Here is a 22,259-nt window from a genome sequence, read left to right on the forward strand (position 1 = left end):
AATTTGGTGGAGTGTTTTTCCAAAGTTTTAAAAAAAATACAAAAAGCAGTGATTATCAGTAGTTACTCTTTATTTGCTCCTACAAAATCATAGCTTTCAATTAGTCAACTATTCAATCCTTCTTCCCTGCTCCTAACTCCATTACTTGAAACCTTTCCCAGATTTTACTCTTTCAAATAAATGTACTTTCTTACCTTCCTGCTGGTCTAACTTCCTAGTAATCAAACCCTCATTCCCAGCAGTCCAGTCCTACCCCTTGACAAGGATGTGCATGGATAGCGATATGTATTAAGACTTGATTATCTTGATACATGGTTCATACGGGGGCATAGGAGGAGCGGGGTGATGGTAACAGGGCCACTGCTTGGCTGGATCCTGCCCCCAGCTTACTGAGTATCTGACTGTTGTGTTCTTGCTTTGGGTTCTGCTTGTTGACAAAAATTCATCTATGATGCTAACATACACTGACACCATGCTCAGACTTCAAGATTGGATGTGTAACATGCTACAGGGGTTTAACTTTGCTTTTGAGACAGTGTGCTAGTTATTATTAGTATAACGTTTTCATAGTATGATGAGTTGGATTTGGCTGTGAACAGTAAGTTGATATCAGGTAGTTGGCACTTGCCTTGAACTGAAACTCTACTTAGAGTTCTTCTGCTAACCTGCTGCCGGTTACACAGCAATATGAAGTAAACAGTGAGTTAAAGCCTTATAAGGTAAGCCATGCTACTAAAACAGGCATGGAAGTAGATGCTTGTAAGGTGAGCCATGCTCCCAAAACAGTCATGGAAGTAGATGCTCGGGGGGGGGGGTCTTGAGAGCTTATGGATGGTCACATGGTCATGTTAGGTGGCTTACCTTGGAAAGAGTGAATCATAGAAGGAGCATACTTCACAGAAACGTGCTTAGAGGTAAGGGCCACACTTATACAGTTTGACACCAAAGCAGTAAAAGGGAGGCAAAATGCAAGATTTTCTGGTTCCTACTGAAATGGAAATATTCCCTTTAGTGGTGTTTACCAGTTGCAATCACTTTTAACTGAAACCGAGAAACCCAGCCTATATAAAAAGGCTTCCTCTGTTCTTCAAAAACTGCTGAGTTTCTACTTCCATTGGTTCATTGGGGGTAACGGAGACCTACTGCTGGCATATTACTGACCTAAACTAGGTGTCTGTCTTGCTCAGTTCTTTGGTAGTCTCATGAGACAAATTGATGCAATGAATGTCTTTGTGGGCATACAGGTACAAAGGTTATTGGTGTAGAAAGTGCATAATCCCAACCTCCTGCTTTGGAACTAAGAGCCTGCTGCTGGGTAAATAAGTAGCTTTACATGGTTGTAGTATTTCTCCAAACTAAAATTATTTCATGCATAATGTATCTTGGCCTTCTTGTCTGTTCCCCTAGTTATAAGTTCCTAAACTGCATTTGCTTACCACATATTGTTCCTCTGGTCCAGTCCTCGAATCTCAATGTATACATTTCTTTTCTTGGGCACATGCATAAAGTTTTATGAAGAAAACATTAGGCCTGGGCGGTAAATTGTGTTCCGCTAGCGGAATTTGCGGAATTTGGGTAATTTTGTGTTCTGCGGAACGCGAAATTGCCCAAAATTCTATATTCCGCGATTTCATGAACTTTTTTTGCTTGTTCGCGTTCTCAAATGCATGTTCGCGAGATGTTTCTCCCCGAGCACGCAAACAGCGATTGCGAACAGTAAAAAAGCATTGCGGGCAAGTAATTTCCGCATGTTCACGGAATTTCTGCGTGTTCGCAGAGATTTTTTACCATTTTGCGGAGATTTGCATAACGCGATTACGCAAATTCCGCCCACCCCTAGAAAACATATTTCTCCATTATGGGACATAGCAAAGCAAATCTTATTTAAAATCCCAGCGTATGACTTTGCATCCTTTGTATGTTTTCAACTTTATGTACAATAATATGATGTTCTGGAACTGAATGTCAAAAAGAAATTGTCAATGCGATCCTAGATATAACGTTTGTTTTTTTATCACGGACAACATCGTTTACAAATATTCCAGCTGAAACTAGCTTTAAAATGTCAACGCTTTTTTTCTACGTAGGAGGGAAAACGAGGAGTTGACTCTCCCACACTATTCTACATGATCCATTGCGGTAAAGCTTTATACAACAATCTGCTGTGGAAGAACTGGTCAGTGGACAGCCTTTCGAAAGCGGTTATAATTGGAAACAGTTTTCAAGGTTTTGAGCAAAGGTTTGTATAGTTTTTCTCTGATCTTTTCTTCTAACCACTATTTATTCGGCTCTACATTTACTTTGTGCTAGAATCCGGTTTTCTCTGATAGCTTGTACAATACCATTTATGTGATTCTAATTTAGCACCCCACAAAATCTCTCGGAAATACACAAGATGGTTGTCAGAGGAGGCAGAACTCTGTTGACTGATTGTTTTATGTGTAAAAAGGCAACCCACTGTGATAGAAACCTTATTAATGGTAGAGCTATTCAATTGACAATAACACAACACACAGGTGCTATTTTGAAGGACTTTCTATATTTAGGAAACCTAACAAGACGTCAGTTTAAGAAAGCAAGTAGTTAAGGAAAGATACTTTGGTGTGCTTGGCTTTCCTTGTCCTTCTTGAATAATGTTTCATTCTGTATTAGATTCTAAAGTTTAACTAGTTTTTATTTGTGTTGTAGCAACATTTAGACACCAATATACCATCGGAGTAAGTATAATAAGAACCTGATTACGACTTTGGCAGTGCGTTGCCGCCCCACCACAGCTGTGGTCAAGCAGCCTGCCAGATTAGGAGTTTTCTCCTGTCTGGCGGGCTTTGTTTTTGACATTCCCACAGCGGTGCCATGAAAATGGGCACCGCAATGGAAACGTTAAAAACATTTCTTGCACAACATGGACTAATTAGGTCAATGCCATGCATAAACTGGGGTAGATGTCCCCCCCGTGCATGCACCACAGAGCGCAGAGGCACATGGGGGCCCTGTATGACAACCTTTCTTTTCTCTCCACCAGGGTTTTCAAGGAGGAGGAACAGCCATGAAAACCATGGTGGAGAGGAAACTCATAATATGCTTGATGAGACTGTGGTGGTCCTGCCAAGCATATTTATGTCTCCTGACTGCCGCAACACCACCAGGGAATAGCAGTTCCCTGGCAGCTACAGCCTGGCAATGGCAGTCCTACTGCCCTAATCGTAATAGGTCAGTCGGGAGGGCACTGCACAACCACAAGTCCATGGACTCCTAATTATGCCCTTAATGAGGAGTAGATTTACTCTTCTTTGCTTTTCAGATCAATAAATAAATGTTATTTTGTAGAACACCAACCATAATAAATTAATGTCGATTCTCAAAGATTACGAAGTCATGAGGTTCAGCCATGTGTTCCAATAGCACTTTGCTGTTTCATATGGAGAGATATACAATTGACAAGGCTTTAATTTTACCTTGGCCATTCGATCCCATGACTTTATTTTTCCTTCAGAAACAACCTAAATCACTATCTACTTGTTAATTTGAGAACCAAGTCCTCACCTTGAAGAGATTCAGTTGAGCACCTTGGTTCAGTTTATTTTTCAAAGCAATTGTCTAAATGTACCTACATATTCTGAACTACCCAACACACTCGAGTTGTGGATGAGGTTCACTGGCTTCATGGAATGTATATGGAATCATACCCATGTTTGAATCATAAACCCCTAAAGAGGTGATTTGCACTGATTGCTCTATCTACTTTGTGTAAGAAAAATCTACTCACTCAATAACATCTTTTTAGGGCCACCTTTTAGCTACTATAGACCTAGGTTTCCATTGTCAATGAATACCTAGACAGGGTTTGTACTACCGGATTGCTGAGCTGCCTTCAACCCAGTGAATCACAAGTCACATACCAGTCACTTTCAGATATTTATATATTGCAAAGTGATCACAATGGACCGGTTTAGGAGGTCCGACCTGTGTTTTTTTGATACATTTTATGGGAGTAGCTTTATTTATTTTCATTTGAGAAATGTTACTTCGATTTGCTCCGCACAATGGGCTTGATATGTGGACAGCCACGCTTCCTGGTGCTAGGTGTGCCTACATAGCCTGTACTGACTGTCAGCATTGCATTTCCCTACAGTGTAGCAGATCGAACAATCAATTTGTGTAATGAAAAAAAAGAAACTGAGTGGGTAGCTAGTCTTCCTGCCTCATCCGTGATCTGCACTTCATCTCCTTTGGTGTATCAGGCAGGAGTGATATCCTTTGATTTGTCACCACTAAAAATTAAATGAAGAGCCTTGTTTCTCACAGGTCTCTACACTCCATCTATATTTTGGCTCTCCTGGGGAAACAGATCAGAGTTTGCTACACCCTTTATCTGTCCTGTTTTCACAAACATGCTCCCTGATATCTGGGACAATTTTTCATGAAGTAAAAAATTTGAAACTCAATATGTTGCTGGGCGTCTTGAACAAGGCAATCTCTCTAGTCAGCATGTGTGTTGTTTTATCTTTCCTCAGTGAAAGGATAAAATGACCTCCTTTCTCATCATGCACCCTGCAAAAACTCAAACCCATTAATGGTAGGGGATCATTTATTTTCTATGACTGGGTGGATGATAGGAACGGTCCACCTAAATTAGTATCTGGCTGACCTTGTATCCTACAATCGGTGATCCCAAACTTCAGTTAGTCAACATGAGCCGAGTTATACATTTTGTGAAAAGGAAGAGTAAAAAATATTCATTTGTTGGGAAGTTTGGATGCACTTTTTATCTGGCTGGCACTTCTTTTTCTGCTCTTTGAAAAATGATTCCCAAACACATTTGCCTTATTCAGAGCTTTCTGTTACATTAAAACTTTATTTCTTTTGGGGGGTCTTTTTTGTTTTTGCTTGGTGTGTTTGTCCAATGATTCATTTTTCCACCCCATGCTGAATTATAGTAGCATTTTGTGTGTGGAGCTGTTCTTCTCCTCGCCTTCAGTTACCATCACAACAGCTCTGATAAATACTCCACCTGCTCATTTTCAAACTTACAAGGTCTTAAACCTGGAACCTAGTCTGAAAGATGGAAGAACAGCTATGCAAATGGAGTGCATCTGAAAGCCTGACTCCCAGTTGTATTGTTCCATGATCAGCAGAAGTCCGAACTGATTTCTAAGTAGTAGCCCTGCAAATATTTGGGATTTGTGCCTTGTTCAAAACACTAGATGTGGCTGCTTTAATCCTGGAGGAATTAGTTCAGCTTACTAGGTAAGTATGTGCTAACTTCTGATAGCAGGTAAAAAATAGCATAAGTCATAACGTTGATTTATTAAATTACTCAAAATGTTTTACCCCCCTTCCCCCCCCCCCACCCCTCCATCAAGTGTAAACGATAACCTTCAAGCTAGTACCATTTACTAGCTTCAATATAACTGGACGAACATCCAGTCTTAGAATCTCAAAAAATAAGGCAGAAAATATATCAAATCTTCAGCAGAGCCCATAACAGAATTATGCTAAACAAATTTGGCTCGCAAGGGCAGCACATTCATCCGGAATTTGCCCCAGAACAATATATATCATGCAAAAGAAACCAGTTTCAATGAGAAACCTGTGCATAGTATTGAAATACAAGGTCTGTGAGTAGGGTCTAATCTGGTATTCCAGTCTAAATTGATGCTTCTCCCGATATATCTTTACTGTCAAGCTTGCCTCAACGGAGTGGTACTTCAACTTATTAGTGCTTAGAACTTGGAGCTCATTCAACGTCTTGGCTGAAGAAAGAATCCCTAAGAAGAGAACTGTCCTAGAAAGTGGTAGAGCTCTACCTTGTAAATAGGATGTATATAGGTTGAAATGGGGGGCCTTTACTTTTCATAGTAAGATCTCTGATTCATCGTATTTCTGCAATTCTGCCTTTTCCTTATCTCCTCTCTATCTATCTTTCTGACCGATGCCCGATGGAGCTACCATGAGAGCTATAGGGGAGACTGGCTGTGGATTACCGCCTCGGCCGTCACCTACCCACTCGGTCTTTGGGCTGACTTTCCCTCTGACTCTCATTCCGTCTTCCCCCTGACTCTCATTCCGTCTTCCCCCTTGCCCTCTCCCCTCCCTAAGACAAGAACTGTCCAAGAAAGTGGTAGAGGTCTACCTTGTTTATGGGTTGAAATGGGGGGGCATTTACTTTTCATAGTAAGATCTCTGATTCATAGTATTTCTGCAATTCTGCCTTTTCCTTATCACCTCTCTATCTTTCTGATCAATGCCCGATGGATCGACCATGAGACCTATAGGGGAGATTGGCTGTGGATTACCGCCTCGGCCGTCACCTACCCACTCGGTCTTTGGGCTGACTTTCCCTCTGACTCTCATTCTGTCTTTCCCCTTGCCCTCTCCCCTCTCACTACCCCTCTTTCCTCTCTACTTGTCTCTTCTTCTCTCCCTTTAAGGTGTTGCATTTTTTTGAAGTAAAGTGTAATTGTTTTCATTGTTGTAACATTGTTGACCTTATGTTAAGCGCTCTGATACCTTCGGGTCTAGCCAACGTTATATAAAACTGTTTAAATAAATAAGATACAGATAGGTTCCCAATACTATAAATAATGTCCGAAACTAGTCATCAATGTCAACAAACTTTGTAAAAAACTAAAATAACGATAAGATCACAAGATTCATGAACAAAAAAACATAGCTATAGACTTACTTCAGAACAAACATTGAACCACTGATGTTACGATAACCCTCATAAATATACTTCTTCAACTCCTAAGGCCTCTTAGGATACATGGAGGGTGATTGAGTGTACCAAATCTGGAGGAATAATCTTCGCCTCTGCGTCTTTAATAGAATTGAAACTTTCCTTGACAATAGCTAGGAAATTCTATATTCTAAGTCCGGACCGAGGCTCCGAGTTTGCTAATTTGAAACTGGTCGACAACCAGTGTTGCCATTCCAGTAATTGGCTTAAAATAAAAGGTCTTAAATGTCGAGTCTGAAGACCAGTCCACTGCCCTGAGAATATCTTCTAAGCGGCTTCCCAGGGAGAAGGGCTTGAAAGCCTTCGCTCCACTAGTGGAGGGAGCCCCAAAGACTAATGTATTAATCCTGGCTTCTTGTAAAACCCATTTCGCTCTACTGGCTTTAGTCGTTCCCGAAACAGGCTTAAAAGGTTCCTTAATAGAAATAAATAATTGAGCTGTTCCTGGAGGAAGGTACTCTTTCGTCATGGCTTTTTAAGCTCTGAGAAAGTGAACCACACACAACTTGGGAAAGCGGAGTAGTGAAACACTCTAGTATTAGACATAGTGCATCTTGGAACAGTGAAGGACACCCCCTCAGCGCTAAGCATACACGCTGTAATATACAGTGTGCGAACATCAGACACTCTCTTACAAAAAATAAGACACCACAAAATAGCCAGCTTACCTGATTGTTCCTTACGGGACAAGTATTGGTTGACTTGCTCTGAGGGAAGCATTTACAAGATTACTTTGACATCCCAGAGAGAGCAATACCGTTGGAAAGAACAAGCGGATACCCCTCAAGAGTCGACAGACCACAGGATATCCCCGCACAGTATGTCCTGAAAAGGCATATGCCCCACAGCTATGGCTGATCTGCAGGTTTTAATTCTGAGGTAAGATATACATTTCATCTGCCCCATGGGATCAAGGTCCCTTCCCAGACACCAGCTTGACAATTTACGCCAGGCCGAACCCTATCTCTTGATCGTAGAGTCGGCCCACACTTGCCCAATAAGAGAGGCACCCTGCGCAAAAGGCCTGGGATTTCCCAACGTCCCCTGTAATCAGAGCGGACTGGGAACCAGAACCGGCCCCAGCAAAGTGTTCGGCTGGCTGGGTGTTGGGGGTGCGACCGAGCTCTTTGCCGGGGCTGGTTTTCGGCCGATTTTGTTACAGGGACGATTTTTTGCAGCTGTATAAACGGCCCTGTAACAAAAACAGCCCCCCGGGCCCCAAAACCGGCCCTAACCCTTGCGGCGCACCAGCGGATTGCAAGGGGCATGCAACTGCCAGTCCAGCCCTGCCTGTAATCCTCCAAGCCTTGAACTAGAGAGTTCCATTTTGAACTACTTGGTGCAGGTTGACGTTAGGATCTGTCAGCAGATGCGGAGTCTGGGGAAGTGGAATTGGAAAATCCATGGAAAGTTCAAGAAGAACTGGATACCAGGCTTGCTGTTTCCAAAGCAGTGTCACAAGTATCACCTCACCCTTCTGACGTCTGACCAGTGCAGTGAGTCTGGTGATCGAGTAGGACGGAAACGCATACCCCAGAATCTGACTCCAAACCTGGAGGAAGGCATTGGTCACTCCTGCGAGAGGGTCCGGACGCCAACTGAAGAACCGCAGTAGTTGATGGTTGAGTCAGGACTTAAAGAGGTCTATTTGGCAGGGACCCCACCAATCCATAACCCTCTGAAATGGAAGAGGGTCTATTTTCCATGAATTGTAATCATTTAGGTGGAAGGACTGCCAGTCCGCAGCCTGGTTTAGGGGCCCTTGAAGATATTCCACTGTAATCGACAACTTGTTCTCCAGGCAGTGATTCCAAAAGTCTCTGGTCAGAACTTTTGACCGGGTACCCTCCAAGTAATATATATATATATATACACGCCCTACAGCCGAGATATTGCCTATCTTGATGAGAATGGAACAGGACACTTTGTTGGTCGCTAGGCTTCATACCACGCAGAACCCTGTGAGGAGTTCCAGACAATTGATAAGGAGAGCCTCTTCTTGTTCTGGCCATTGTCCTTATGTGGTCAGAATGTGCACCCCAACCCTGACAAGTGGCGTTGGATTTGATTACCAGATCCGGAGCTGGGGAGGCTTGGGTCCTGTCACTGACTGGCCTGGACCACTACAATTCATTAAACAGAAACCAATGGCCAGACACGTTCGATTTCACACACTAGGCCACGTAGTCTACAAATTACTAGGTTGGACAACTATTTGATTAAATTAATTTATGCTTTATAAAAACTGCTTTCAAAAGTTTTTTTCATATGTCATCAAGAAAAACACAATCATTGACAAATTCATACATTCAAAGAATACACAAATGCAGAAAAATACATGCAACAAATTACTGTACAAAACCACATAGACAACTGTGCAATGCCTCTAGTTATTTCATTGTGAGGCACCAGTCCTTCATATATATACATGCAGACAAGCGGACATTTAATTTATTGCAAAAGCCTGCTTGTCTAAACAAGCCTGAGATTTTTATTTTACTCGATGGGGTCTGATTCAGGGGGGATAAGCAGAATGGATTGTGCATTTATAGTACATTCTTTTGCCCCAGATCTGCCCCTTCTTTTTTTATCTCAGGTGGAAAGTCAACGCGTTTCGAACCCTGTGTTGTTTTTGGGTTCTCCTCAGGACACGGACTGGAGGTCGCTGTCACTTTGAACAATAAAAATAAAAGTGGTATCAGTGTAAGAACACCTTTAGAGGTTCTTTTCTTTCTCTCAGACTTCTCTACTCCTATCTAAATTTACCTGTTGAAAACTTCTCTGGCCCCAAAGGTCGAAAGTTGTCAAAAAACGCCCATACGAATTCTGTAGGTGAACAAAAGATCAAAAGCCTGCTATAATTTCTCAGTTAAGAGCTGAATTATACCTTAATGGGTGCCGCTATGAAAAAAAGCCTTCCTTAATATGTTAGCAGTATGGACATGAGGGGGGGATGCCGGATTGTGTTCAACACTCGGTATTCTTACACCTTTGTATTACTCACTGGTTATCAAGTGATGCTGTGAAAGAACGGGCATGCTGTTATTAAGCCTGTTATGTCAATGTGCAGAAAGGTCTTAGAGCGGAGGACCAGCTTCCTACCTTATCGAAGATTGATTGCGCCGCGGCTGCGAGCACTGTTTACGAGAGCCGCACAGCGAAAATCCTGACTGCAACAAAATAAAATGGAATTAGGAACGGGTCGAGTATTTAGGCTTTGCAAAGGATTTCTAATTTAAAACGGGCGGAGTGCTTACTTGGAAAAGCAGCTATTTGCTCCTATCTTCGCGCCTCCACGCCTCTTACTGGGCTCAGCTGCTCAACGCACATCTCACTGCAGCGAGCGAGAGGAATGCCTGGAATTCGGAGGAGGGCCTGGTCTGAGCATCTACTGATGCACCTCGACCACGCTCCGATGAGGCCCCAGCACTCGGCGCTCAATTGTTTCTTAAGCAGAACAGTCTGTATATTAGCAAGCGAAGCAGTAATATGTTCCGAAGCATTATGCATGTCAAAACAGTCAGTGAGAAAAACAGCACCAAGGCTATTCTAATATTCCCACAATAAGTCCCGTCAGTAAGATATTAAGGAAAACAGTTATCTGGCTGCTGAGCAGCAAAGAAAGAGAATGTGTTTCTCTTTGATGTTGGATATATGTGACTTACTTTATGGTTATGTTGAGTTGTTGCAAAGACTCATGGGATTTGTAGTCTTTGGATAAATATGTTTTGTTAGGTTGCTGAGTGAATAAATGAAGGTAAAGCATAGTCTGATCTTCCAGTCCTGACATAGAATGCACTATTACTCACCTTGCTCTTAATGACTTAGGCTACCATCATTTCAGTTTTTTTTCTTCCTGTAGTAGATATTGTTCTATTTAGCCATTGCAGAATATCCTTTAGCTACATTGGAGGATATCAAGTCAGCAGCTGTTTTCTAAAGGTTTAAATAATTATTTTATCATGTACTTGGAGATCTGAGAGAAACGTTCTTTTCGGGTTGTTGTCCAGCTCCAATTTGAGAGCGTAATATGGAAAGGGGCGACCACTCGGTCCCCCCGCACGTATGGCAGAGTACCACGATCCCCCCTGGAAGCCATCTTGGGCGGGAGGCGTGTCTCGGCTGGTATGCCCGAAGCGGCGTAGCCGGGGCGCGCTTTTTCCCGCCCTAGAGTGGGCTGGCCTAGACACTGACGCGGCTGGCCACGCCCTCGGGGCAGGCAGGGGCGGGTTTACGCCCGCCCTGAAGACGGATAAAAGGGGACGCAAGACCAGAAGGCATCCTCTTGTTCCTGTGCTCTGAAGCTGCACCTCCTCGCTGCACGTGAGCTCGAGACGGAACGAAGAGCCAATTTTGAGCGTTGTAATCCTTCTTTTGTCTCTGTCGGAGAAATGCCCAAGAAAGGCGGAAAGAGAATGACGACTGAACAGATGCTTCGGGTCCTCATGAAGGAGATGACCGAGCTGAAGAAGCGGGTGGCGGAGAGAGAGGGGGCAGGGGGGCCGGAACGTCCTTCGGCTGGAGCAGCCCCAGGAGGGAGAGCCAAGAGGCCAAGGAGGGGACCAGCTGGGGGAGACGTCCCGGTTCCCCGTACCCCGCTCGAAGCGCCAACCCCAGTACCCGTGGAGGGGAATCAGATTCCCGTGGTGGTCACCCCGGTGTCCAATGAAGATATGCCGCCCGAGCTGGCAGCACAACTTGCAGCGTGGTTGGGCAAAGGTAGTGAGGGCGCCACGGCTGTCGACGCGCAGGCGCTGATGAAGCAACTGCGTGAGAAACGGGAGGCAGCCAAGGTGTCCGCGCCGGCTGCAGTAGTTGACAAGCCACAAGGGACGATTACGACCGCAGAGGCAGCGTCCGGTGCAGGTAAGCGGCCATTGCCGATTGCGAGGGATGAGTCAGCACCCTCTCGTAGAGAAAGGTTGGGTCAACATGTGCCTTTGGCAATTAAAGAGAAGATTTGGGCGGGGGAATATGTGAACATCTTCTCGTTGCTTGTTGATCATTATGAGGTGGAGCATGTTAAGGGCCAGAAAGACCTCATGCATCCGAGTGTTTGGCGCGCAAAAATGGCCGCCTTTAAAGTGAATGAGAATATTGGCAATTGGGGCAAAGCATGGGGGATTTTTACGTCGATCTTAGGGGAACGTAGGCCCGAGTTACTTTCCGAGTTGCCGACCTATCAGTCGCGAATCATGGGGTACTCGACGTCACACCAGGGTAACCATTGGTTCTGCTACGATAATCTTTTCAGAAAGGCTAAAGAGCATAACAAAAGCTTAACCTGGGATTGTTACGATTCTTTGACATGGGATAAAATGAAGGAGACAGGTATGTTGAAAATGCCATTGGTAGGGGGTAATGTTGGCGAATCCTCCCGCCAATATGCGGGGACGCCCTTTCGATCAGGTACGGGTACCGACGATTACTCGAGACCTGCCAGCAATACAGGGAAAAGGGGGTTCTGCTGGAATTTCAACAGAGGTAAATGTACTAGGCCCCAGGGATCGTGTAAATTTAGACATGAATGTAGTGGGTGCGGGTCGTCCCATCCTGAGTCCACGTGCAGAGCCAAAACGGGTGATAACGGGGGTAGAGGAGGCGCCAAACAGGTCTAACATAGTCCGAGGGGCGCCTTTACCTACCCCGATTGATACCTTGGCGATGATTCCCTGGCTCAGTGAATACCCGGATCGTACTTCTGCTGGGGTGCTGCGGAACGGGTTTTCGTATGGTTTCCGCATCCCAGTAGGGGACTTTCAGGGTGTGGAGAAGTGTAAAAATCAACTTTCGGTCCTGCAGCATATGACCGTGGTACAGGATAAGATCCGGAAAGAGGTTACTCGAGGTCGGGTGGCCGGCCCGTTTAGTGTACCCCCGGTGCAGAGTTTTGTTTGTTCTCCTTTAGGGGTGGTCCCCAAGAAGGACCCGGGTGAGTTCCGACTGATTCATAATTTATCAGCTCCACGTGGTCTTTCTGTAAACGATGCAATAGACCCAGAAGTGTGTTCGGTGCGGTACGCATCTTTCGATGAGGCCGTAGCCATTTTGAATCGCCTGGGGCCCGGGGCGCTGATGGCGAAGTCGGATATCGAGTCAGCGTTCCGATTGCTCCCGGTACACCCAGACGACCAGCGTCTCCTAGGTTTCATGTTTCAGGGTCATTATTACATGGATAGGTGTATGCCGATGGGGTGCTCTATATCTTGTGCCTATTTCGAGAAATTCAGTAGTTTTCTACAATGGGTCTTCACAAAGAGGACGGGTTTCCAACATGTAATGCATTACCTTGATGACTTTCTGTTCCTTGGGGCAGCCGGGGATCTCGAATGTGGCCAGGCCTTGGCCGAATTTTGTGTATTAATGAAGCAGTTTGGTGTGCCATTGGCACCGGGTAAGACGGTGGGTCCTGCGACTTGCCTCGAGTTTCTGGGGATCGAGTTAGACTCCAGTGAGGGTTGTTTTCGTTTACCAGCTGACAAAGTGGGGAAGTTCAGGGCAGCCCTGCAAATGTGTATAAATGGATCTAAAGTTACGCTGCATCAATTACAGCAGTTGGTGGGACAGTTGAATTTTGCCCTGAGGGTTATACCGATGGCCCGCCCCTTTTCCCGTTCAATTGCCCAAGCTATGATCGGCCTAAAGGAGGGTCATCATCGCACAAGACTATCGGCTGAGGTCCGCCAGGACATGCACATTTGGTTAGCATTTCTGGCGGATTTTAATGGTCGAGTCGTCTGGAACAAACCGGCCGTGTCCTCTGAAGAGCTGGGGCTATGGACAGATTCGGCAGGTAGCATAGGTTTTGGTGCCATCTTCGGCACAAAATGGTCGGCACAAAGATGGCCGGCATGGTGGCATGACAATGGACTGACAAGTAATATTGCTTTCTTGGAACTTTTCCCCATTTTGGTGGCCCTAAGAACCTGGCCCGAAGGGTTCAAAGATCACTCTGTGGTATTTTGGTCTGACAATATGACCGTGGTCGAGTGCATCAATAGCCAGGCAGCACGATGTAAACTGATTTTAAGACTGCTCAAAGAAATTGTTTTACTGTGTATGCAACTGAATGTGCTATTCAGAGCAAAACATGTCCCGGGGGTAATGAATCAGGCGGCTGATGCACTGTCTCGTTTTCATATGCAGGCTTTCTCGGGTTTCCTTCCCACAGCGGACCCAGAGCCGGCACCCTTTCCCGAAGCTCTCTGGTCTCTCGGTGACCCGAACTTCGTCACCTCGTGGGAGAGAGCCTAGCACCAAGGACAAGGAAGGCATATGAAGGGGCGTTTCGGTCCTATTTAGCCTTTTTGGGGACTGATGGAGAGGGGCTTTGGGGCCACGAGGAATGGGTAGTGAATTTTCTGATGTCCTTACGTAGGGCTGGGAAATCGGTGGCTACGGCCCAGAGGCATCGTGCTGCCATTTCCTTTGTTGCCAGGGCTCATGGTATCCAGGACCCGACAGCGTCTTTCGTTGTACAGAAAGCGCTGCGTGGGTGGCAACGCCTTGAGGGTCGCAGAGTAGATGAGAGGCGCCCGATAGGTTTGGATAGGTTGGCCCAGTTGTTGGCCACACTCCCTGCCACATGTTCATCTCAGTTTGAGACGGTGTTGTTCCGAGCCGCTTTTACGCTGGCATTTCATGGAGCGATGCGGGTAAGCGAACTGGTGGCAAGGAACAAACGGGATGTGACAGGGGGTTTGTGCCAGGAACACGTTCAGATCAGAGGAGAGACAATGACTGTCTCCTTTGTCAGGTCCAAGACCGATCAAGATGGGATGGGTGACCGATCAAGATGGGATGGGTGACTGATGGGGACTGTGTCCGGTAAAGTGTTTAGAAAACTACCTAGCACGAAGGGTGGCATCATGGGGGGGGACCTTGTTGAGACACGCGGACGCCACCCCACTGACGAAATTTCAATTTCAGCGGGTGCTTGCGATGTCAATTGCCGCTGCGGGCTTGAACCCGGGCGAGTTTGGGACCCACTCCTTTCGGATAGGGGCTGCTACGGAAGCTACAGCTAGGGGTCTTAATGTTGAACAAGTGAAACGAGTGGGGCGTTGGTCCTCCAAGTGTTATAAGAGGTATGTGCGGTTGCACATGTTGTGAAGCTGTAATGATGTACTCACGCTTCTTGTCTTTGTTTGGTTTTCAGTTGCGCAAGCCTACGAGGCGGGGCGGACTATGCAGTCGACCCAACACCGGGCCAGCGGTCGGACATCACCAGCTGTGAAGAAGGAGGTGTGGGTCGTGGGCCACTCATACGTGAGGCGTGCCGCGGACGTATTCAAAGCAGGTGACATGATTCACGTAGCTGGGGAATACGGGTACAGGGTGTCCTTCTACGGAAGAGGCGGGCTCTGTATTGACCAGTTTCAAGCATTTTTCGAGGGTTTGTTAGGGCGGACGAGGTCACCGCCGTCTATAATCATAGTGCATCTAGGGGGCAATGATTTGGTCACCACCGGTAGACGACTTCTCCTGGAGGCAATGCTTTCCACTGTAAGTTGGTTGGCGAGGAGAGTTCCGGGGTGCACAATTGCGTGGTCCCATATGATCCCACGAAAGGTGTGGCGAGGGGCTATTTCTGTTCCTGCTTTGAATCACTCTGTGAGAAAGCTTAATAACAAAGTGAGTAGGTTGTTCCGTTCCAGGACATTGCATTCTATTTCGCATGGCTGTATTAAAGATGACAGTATGTATTTGGGGGATGGTGTGCATTTGTCTCGGGTGGGGAATGAGTTACTCATAGGAGACTTCTTAGCATGGTTAAAAACGTTAAAACATGACCTTTAAGTAGGAGCTTTGTGGGGGGTCCGGATAGCCGGTCAACTATCCGGCCTGTGGCGGTAGGGTCATGATCGGTGAGCACTAATTGGAAGATCCCTATGAGTGGGCGTCACCCAACACGGATGGGAGCGCTCGGGAGAGGTGGCCATTGGCCCCTCAACGGGGAGGCGGTCCCTTCTAAGGATGGGTCGCCGAAAGAAAAGGAAAGGCGGTCAAGGCCCCTTCCTGTGTAGGAGGGGTTACAGCCCCCTCCTGGGGAATTTCCCGGGGCCAGTGACGTCTGCGACGGCAGATGTGGTAAGTTGTGCGGGGTTTGGGGGGGGGTCTACGCTACCTTCTAGATACCTCACACGAGTCCTCGAACGACCTTTAAGTGGCCTCGAGTTTTATTGGTGCCCCCGTCAAGTCAAAGGGAAATTGGTAGTTGCACTTGAGGTACGCCTCAGTGCTGTCGCCCCTCACAAGTGGGGGGGGGTATTTCTGGTTAGGGATCTTGACACCGGTTACGACCTTGCCGTTGGCCCTTAAACGTTAGGATGTACAATTTCATAATTTCAAGTAAATGTGTGTAGGATGTTAGTTCGGCTAGGAGAACCTCTGTATTAGAGAATCTGTTAAGGTTAGCCAAACATCGCAATGTGGTAATGAAATTGTACATAATATGAAAATGTTGATTTAATGTTTTAATTTTGTTTTAATAAATACGGCCGGGAGGGTTACTCCCTCCCTCTTCCAAAAATTTCAAGAACTGTTTCCTGTTTCCCTCCTTTGGGGATTGTGTTGAGAGGGGGTGGCGGGTATCTCAGCCATATTGACCTATTATTAAATTATTGTTAGTATTTGCCCTATTAAAAGTGCATGATTCCTTTTGAGCCTGTGCACATATTTGGTTTATAGAATTATTCTGTGCAGTAATTTTTCTTCATACTTGCATGTATGCAAGTGAAATGTAGGCTATTGTAAAGCGGTTTACTCTTCATAGGAAAATTGTAGTTCTTACAAGTCTCCGATGTTTGTTTGGATATGACCAGCATGTTCCCAAAGAAATTAAGACTCCTTGTACCTTAAGGAAATAACTGGTTTCACAGCTAGATATTCCCTGTTATTCCCAGAGGTCTTTCTAAGGGATTTATACTCTCTGATGATTTGCAGAGCAGCCTATGAAAAAGTATTTACTTATAACAAAATCTGCTCCGGATCCAAGTGCTTATTCAGTAGGGCTGTCTGCCTCAAAGAGAAGTTAGTGAGCGCTCGCTCCTTTTCAGCATTCATGTATAGCACTTGTCCCACTGTCCATTAGGAAAGATCTGCGAATCAGTAAATAAACATTTAAGTGTGCAGGTAAAATCGAGCTGAGGAGATTGAACCACGCTGAAGCACATTTGATTTGATTTATAGAGCGCATAGATACCCGGAAGCATCCCAGCGCTAAACCAGAACAGAGAGACCGGAGCGAAAACCAGAGAAATAAATGAAGATTAAGGAAATAGGTGGGTTTTTAAGAGTTTCCGAAAACGCAGATGGCAGGATTCAGCCCCTAGTTTCAGGGGGAGGGAATTCCACAGTTTAGCTGTATTTACAGAGAATCGCCATCCTCCTGTGCGTGCCTTTTTTACTCTGGGCACAATGACCAGACGCTCGAAATCTGAGCGAAGTGGTCTGTTGGCTTTGTAGGGTTCGACTAATTTCTTCAATATGGGGGGGCCCCTTACCTTGCAACAATTTGTGTGCGATACATAGGGATTTGAATTTTATCCTTTCGCGTATCGGAAGCCAGTGTAGCAGCTTAAGTGCTGGTTTGGCTGACATTCTGACTGAGGTGCCCGTGAGAAGCCGTGCTGCAGCATCCAAGTATAACTGAAAAATTGAATGAGAATGAAGGAACAATGCATATGAAAACATAGGGACACAATTTAATTGATTAAGAGGGCGACAAAATAGCACAGGAAGGCCTGAATGCGCCATTCAGAAGTACTGTTTCCGCAAGGGGTAGGGATAAGTTTTAATGTCTTGTTTTGGATCTTGTACCAACATGGGCATCCTGGAAGATGAGCAGAGTCTCCAGTTACTGAGGTAGAGAAGCGGAGTACCATAAGGCAGCCTAAGTGAGTTCTCCACGTTGGAGCCAGCGGAGCAGATGAGTTCAGATGATGGTATGTTTTAGGCTGGAAGTGTACTGGCCATAAAGCTCATCGATCCTGCGGGCTTCCCGCTAGCAACATCACACAAATGAAACTGTAGAAGATCCTCTGAGCAAAGAAAATAAATCATTGTCTTCTATTACCACTACTCAGTTAGGTATTTACCATCTTCAGTTGCAGACCCTTCCCTTTTGTCATAAAGTACAATAAAATCATGCACCTAATGCAAAAAGAGAAGCAGAAAAAATGTGCCTGTTGTTCGGTATACGATCTTAGTATATATTTTGTTTGCATTTTGTTAATGACTAGTGACTAAACAAAATAAATGCCTAATGAGTATTCAGAACTTTTGTTAATGGTAAATAACACTTCTTTCCTTGGCGCCTCTTCATCCTTTATGTTAAGCTGTACTTTAAATGCCCTTACTTGAGGTCTCATTACAAGAGATTGGAAACTGCTCCTAGTACGTTGGCACCCCTGGAAGTAACTTTAAGAGGGCGCACATTATTGCCAGGGTGCGAAGTTAGTAGGTTTGTGGAGTGGAACCCCGAGGTTTCACTAAGAAAAGGAGAAATATAAGGTGCATCCGTAATTCCAGGTTGTATTCACCCAGTAATTTCCCTTTCGTCCCACAGTTGCCCCCTGGGTTTTCAGTTGTTTTTACCATCCTGAAAGCTTCAGAGGAAATCAGACATGTCTGAGTCCAGGTGTTTCTATGAACAGGGCTAAGGGCTCCGTTGCAAATTCCGGGCCACTTGTAATGAGTATAGTGAGTACTTAGATTTAAGGGGGAAGGTGAAATGCACAGTGACCAAGAGCATGTAGTGAAGGAGACCCAGCAAGTCAATGGAAGCCACATATTCCACTATTTGAAAACACATTTTTATTTCTAAACTGTTTTGTCCTGAAGAGCGAATTTGCATACCCAAAACCAATATTTTGGTTGATGGTATAGGCATTCATATTTACATTTATGAGAAGATCAAAAACATTATATGTTTATTTCTTTAATATAGAAAAGTGTGTGGTCGCAATTTTGTTGGTAGTGCAACTTCAGAAATCATAATTCCAATTAAATGACTAGTACCGGCCATGTTTGACAGTCTTGAATATATTTTGCTCATGATGTCTAAAAGCTAGCTGTCTTAGATCCAGCAAACTTCCTCCGGTTCACAAATGACATGTTTACAACTCAGTAAAGTGTTTTCGGATTGAAGTTGGACATGGCACACACTTTTGGCAAGATTTTTATTTTATTTACTTGAGAACATGTTCACTAAGCATTTTTTTACATTTGTTTTCCGACTTGTTTTCTTTTAGGTTGCCAACCAGAATATTATTAAGAGAGTATGGATACATCGCAAAGGTACATCCATTTTTATATCAATCTCATATATGTATACTTTGGTCTAATCTAAAGATTTTGACTCAGCCACTCTCATCTACAGCCACTGTAATCTACAGTGCTATAGTTATTAGTTATATTCATTTAGTGTTCAGTTTCGATGATTACACAGTGTGTTGACCTTAGAAGATATAATTCCCCAGACATTTCCCTGTTAAGTGTCTGTGATGTGACAGTTTCAAGAAATTCCTGTTGTATTTCCAGTTGATGCCACTCGTAGAATTGTTATGCCCTTTGAGGATCAACAAACTTTTGACTTTTTTTGCTCCTGTTTTTCCGTTCTCGAAAGAACAGCTTTTTACATTAATGATGTCCCAGAAAATTCAGTTTTTGTACCTTCACTCTGAAAGGTAGTCCAAAGGACACTAGAGTGAATAATGTACCACAATTAGGATATCAAAAGGGTTATAGTAGTAGTACATGTTTTCTCTAATTGAAAGGACTATTGGAAAATATTAAATTGGGAAGTTTTCTGTATATGTTGGCTAAATGCTCAGTGGTTAATAATGTTCTGTGTTTCTCTAAAGGTTTTACAAGGGACAGAAGAAAAACAATTTCCTTCAGTACCTCAGTATTCCGAAATATTTAATGACACAGCCATACACTGGTTTCCTTTACAAAAGCTAGAAGGATTACACAGTGAAACTTGGCTCCTTCGGGATGAGCCGGTTTATGAAAGTGAAGACGTGGAGATCATCAGGAATCAGAAAAAAAGTGACTTTTCGGATGGTGGCTGTGAATCAAAATCCAAGGAGACTAGGCTTTTTGGAGGAAGTCAGCATCAACTGAAATCACAAGTACCATAATTCAGGTCCAACTGTTTTCCATTGTTGAACCCTCAAGTATCTTTTTTATTTTTTATACATATATCAGTGCTAATCGAGGTGACTTGAATTGTTCTGCTCGTACTCAGAATAAAGTTCCAATGAACACCAGGTTTTTACCTTCACGTCAGAACATATGCTGGCTGTCCAGCTTCAAGTCCTACTCTTTCCTGACCACTTCTGGCTCTTTTAGCCAGGTGCGCTAGAACCTTCCGGACTTACCAGCGGAGCTCTAGTCCTTGTTATTGTGTCAGATCACAATCATGCATGCATTTCCCCACATATAAACATTAAATAAAACAATAATACCATAAGACACATTATACTGTCAACATGCTCCCTGTAAGGTATAAGGGACGACATTCACACTGTTCTCACCTTTGAAGAATGCCAACTCCAAAGCCCCACCCGCCCAGAGAAATGTGAAGACTTTCTAACCGGCATCTTCTTACCTTCTTTTAGTTGCGCAAAACCATTTCTATAAGGACAGGTGGTGCCCATGGTGTGGCAGGAGGCAAGAAGAAGTGGTAGTCCTGGCTCAGCTCGCCACGATGTTGAAGGGAAAATTCTCTGTAAGATTAACCCCTTCGATGCGGCCGCTTTTTTTCCCGTGTGCGGCCGCCGGCCGAACACGGGCGGGCCATGACGAACCCCAGCCGTCATCAGCACACGAGCACCGTAGTGCATGACGGCTGGGGTTCGTCACTAGCATAGAAGGGGTTAACACAGGAGCAGGTTAACAATACAATATGGTTTAATGCATTAATCAGTTGGGGAGATCAGCCAGGCTCAGCAGAGATGTACAACGAACAGTTCAAAAGCAGTGACGTACGTCACAAATGAGTAGATTCAAATCAACAGTTACAACAATTACCTGAAAACAACAGAGTTGGCCTAATGGCTTGGGCGATCGACCTTGAAGCTGGGGAACTGGGTTTGAGTCGCAGCAATGACGCTGAACATCCTGTGATTCTGGGCAAATCACTTAGGGCCAGATGTAGGTAAATACCATTTACCGATTCTAAAATACCGATTTTTACTGATTCGTTATTTTAGAATGGGTAAATGGTATGTAGGTATTCATTCAGTAATGTTTACCGAATTGGTAGAATTCGGTAAATACTGATTCGGTAATTACCCAATCGGTATACCCCATTCAATGAATGGGGAATACCGATTCGGTAAATACCGAATCGGTAAGGGGGGGAAGACCTACAAGGGTGGCAGGGTGTCACATTGACACCCTGTTGCACCCCTGTATAGTGCATGGGTGCACATGTGACACACATACATGCCCTAAGGGTATGTATGTCTGCCACATGGCACTGTTAAAAAAGCACAAAATTGCTTTTTTAACGGTTTTCGTAATTTCCACCAACTTGTAGTTGGTGGTAATTAACAAATCCTTACAAGGGAAAAGCACTCACTTGAGTGCTTCCTACATTTCAGATTCGGTAATTTACCGAATCGGTATTTAAGAATTCAGTAATTTACTGATTCTTTAAATTACCGATTGGGTAAATTACCGAATCTGAAATGTAGCCACCTACATCTCAAATGCCTAATACTGGTCGGTAACGGCCAAAATTAGGTAATTTCGGCCGTTACCGACTGGTATTAGGCTTCCTACATCAGGCCCTTAATCTCCCTGTGCCATGAATGTGTCCTCATGTAACTCAACTGGTGCTATGTAAGGCGCTCTGATACCCGATTCGGGTCAAGTTCGCGCTATATAAAACTCTGTAAAATAAAATAAATATGGTTGATGAGTAGCCTTGGAACAGTTTCATCAATATATGAAAAAGATATAAATGTTATTACAGCAGAATTCTAGCCCTATCAAACAAATACAGCTGTCTTCCAGCACCTAGAGCTTCCTGAATTCAATGACATCTGAAGGACCTCTCCCTTTTGGAGATTATGGCTGGCAGACATTGATGCAGACAGTATGCTTTACTGGCTTTACTCCCCTCATAATGGAAGTATATGTGGTAGTGGTGGTATTCCGGTCTCCCTGAGAGGAGTTCAAAGAAGATCTCTTCACAGCTGCAAGTTGGCAAATATGAGTATGGCTGTATTCCAATCTTCCCAGAACTTGAAAATAATTTTAAATAAGTACAGACAAAGCCAACAATTCTCACCTCTATATTGCGAGTGCCGAGTTGTTGCCTTTAGTAAAGTTTGTTTGTGAAGTATTTGGTAAATAAAGTAAAAGAAGAACAATGTAATAAGTTGAACTGTTTTTTATATTATTTGAAGGCTGTATCCTGATAGTATTGTTTATAGATGTTAAAGTTTATTGTGTAAATACTGTTTATAAAGGAAATTGCAAACTGACTTAAAAAAGTAAGGAAATG

The 22,259-nt window shown here is 44.4% G+C and overlaps 1 protein-coding gene across 1 annotated transcript in view; it reads left to right on the forward strand.

Moving 5' to 3' along the window:
• The window catches only part of SRRD (SRR1 domain containing), a 101,840-nt gene extending 81,356 nt beyond the window's left edge, over positions 1-20,484 (forward strand). The window contains exons 5-7 of the mRNA XM_086943138.1: positions 2,088-2,239; positions 18,994-19,039; positions 19,606-20,484. Of these exons, the coding sequence (XP_086799264.1) occupies positions 2,088-2,239; positions 18,994-19,039; positions 19,606-19,884 (477 nt within the window). The 3' untranslated portion in view covers positions 19,885-20,484. The remainder of the gene's footprint in view (positions 1-2,087; positions 2,240-18,993; positions 19,040-19,605) is intronic.
• Positions 20,485-22,259: the final 1,775 nt, after the last annotated feature.

This window comes from Lissotriton vulgaris, chromosome 11, assembly GCF_964263255.1.
Source record: "Lissotriton vulgaris chromosome 11, aLisVul1.2, whole genome shotgun sequence".
NCBI lineage: Eukaryota > Metazoa > Chordata > Amphibia > Caudata > Salamandridae > Lissotriton > Lissotriton vulgaris.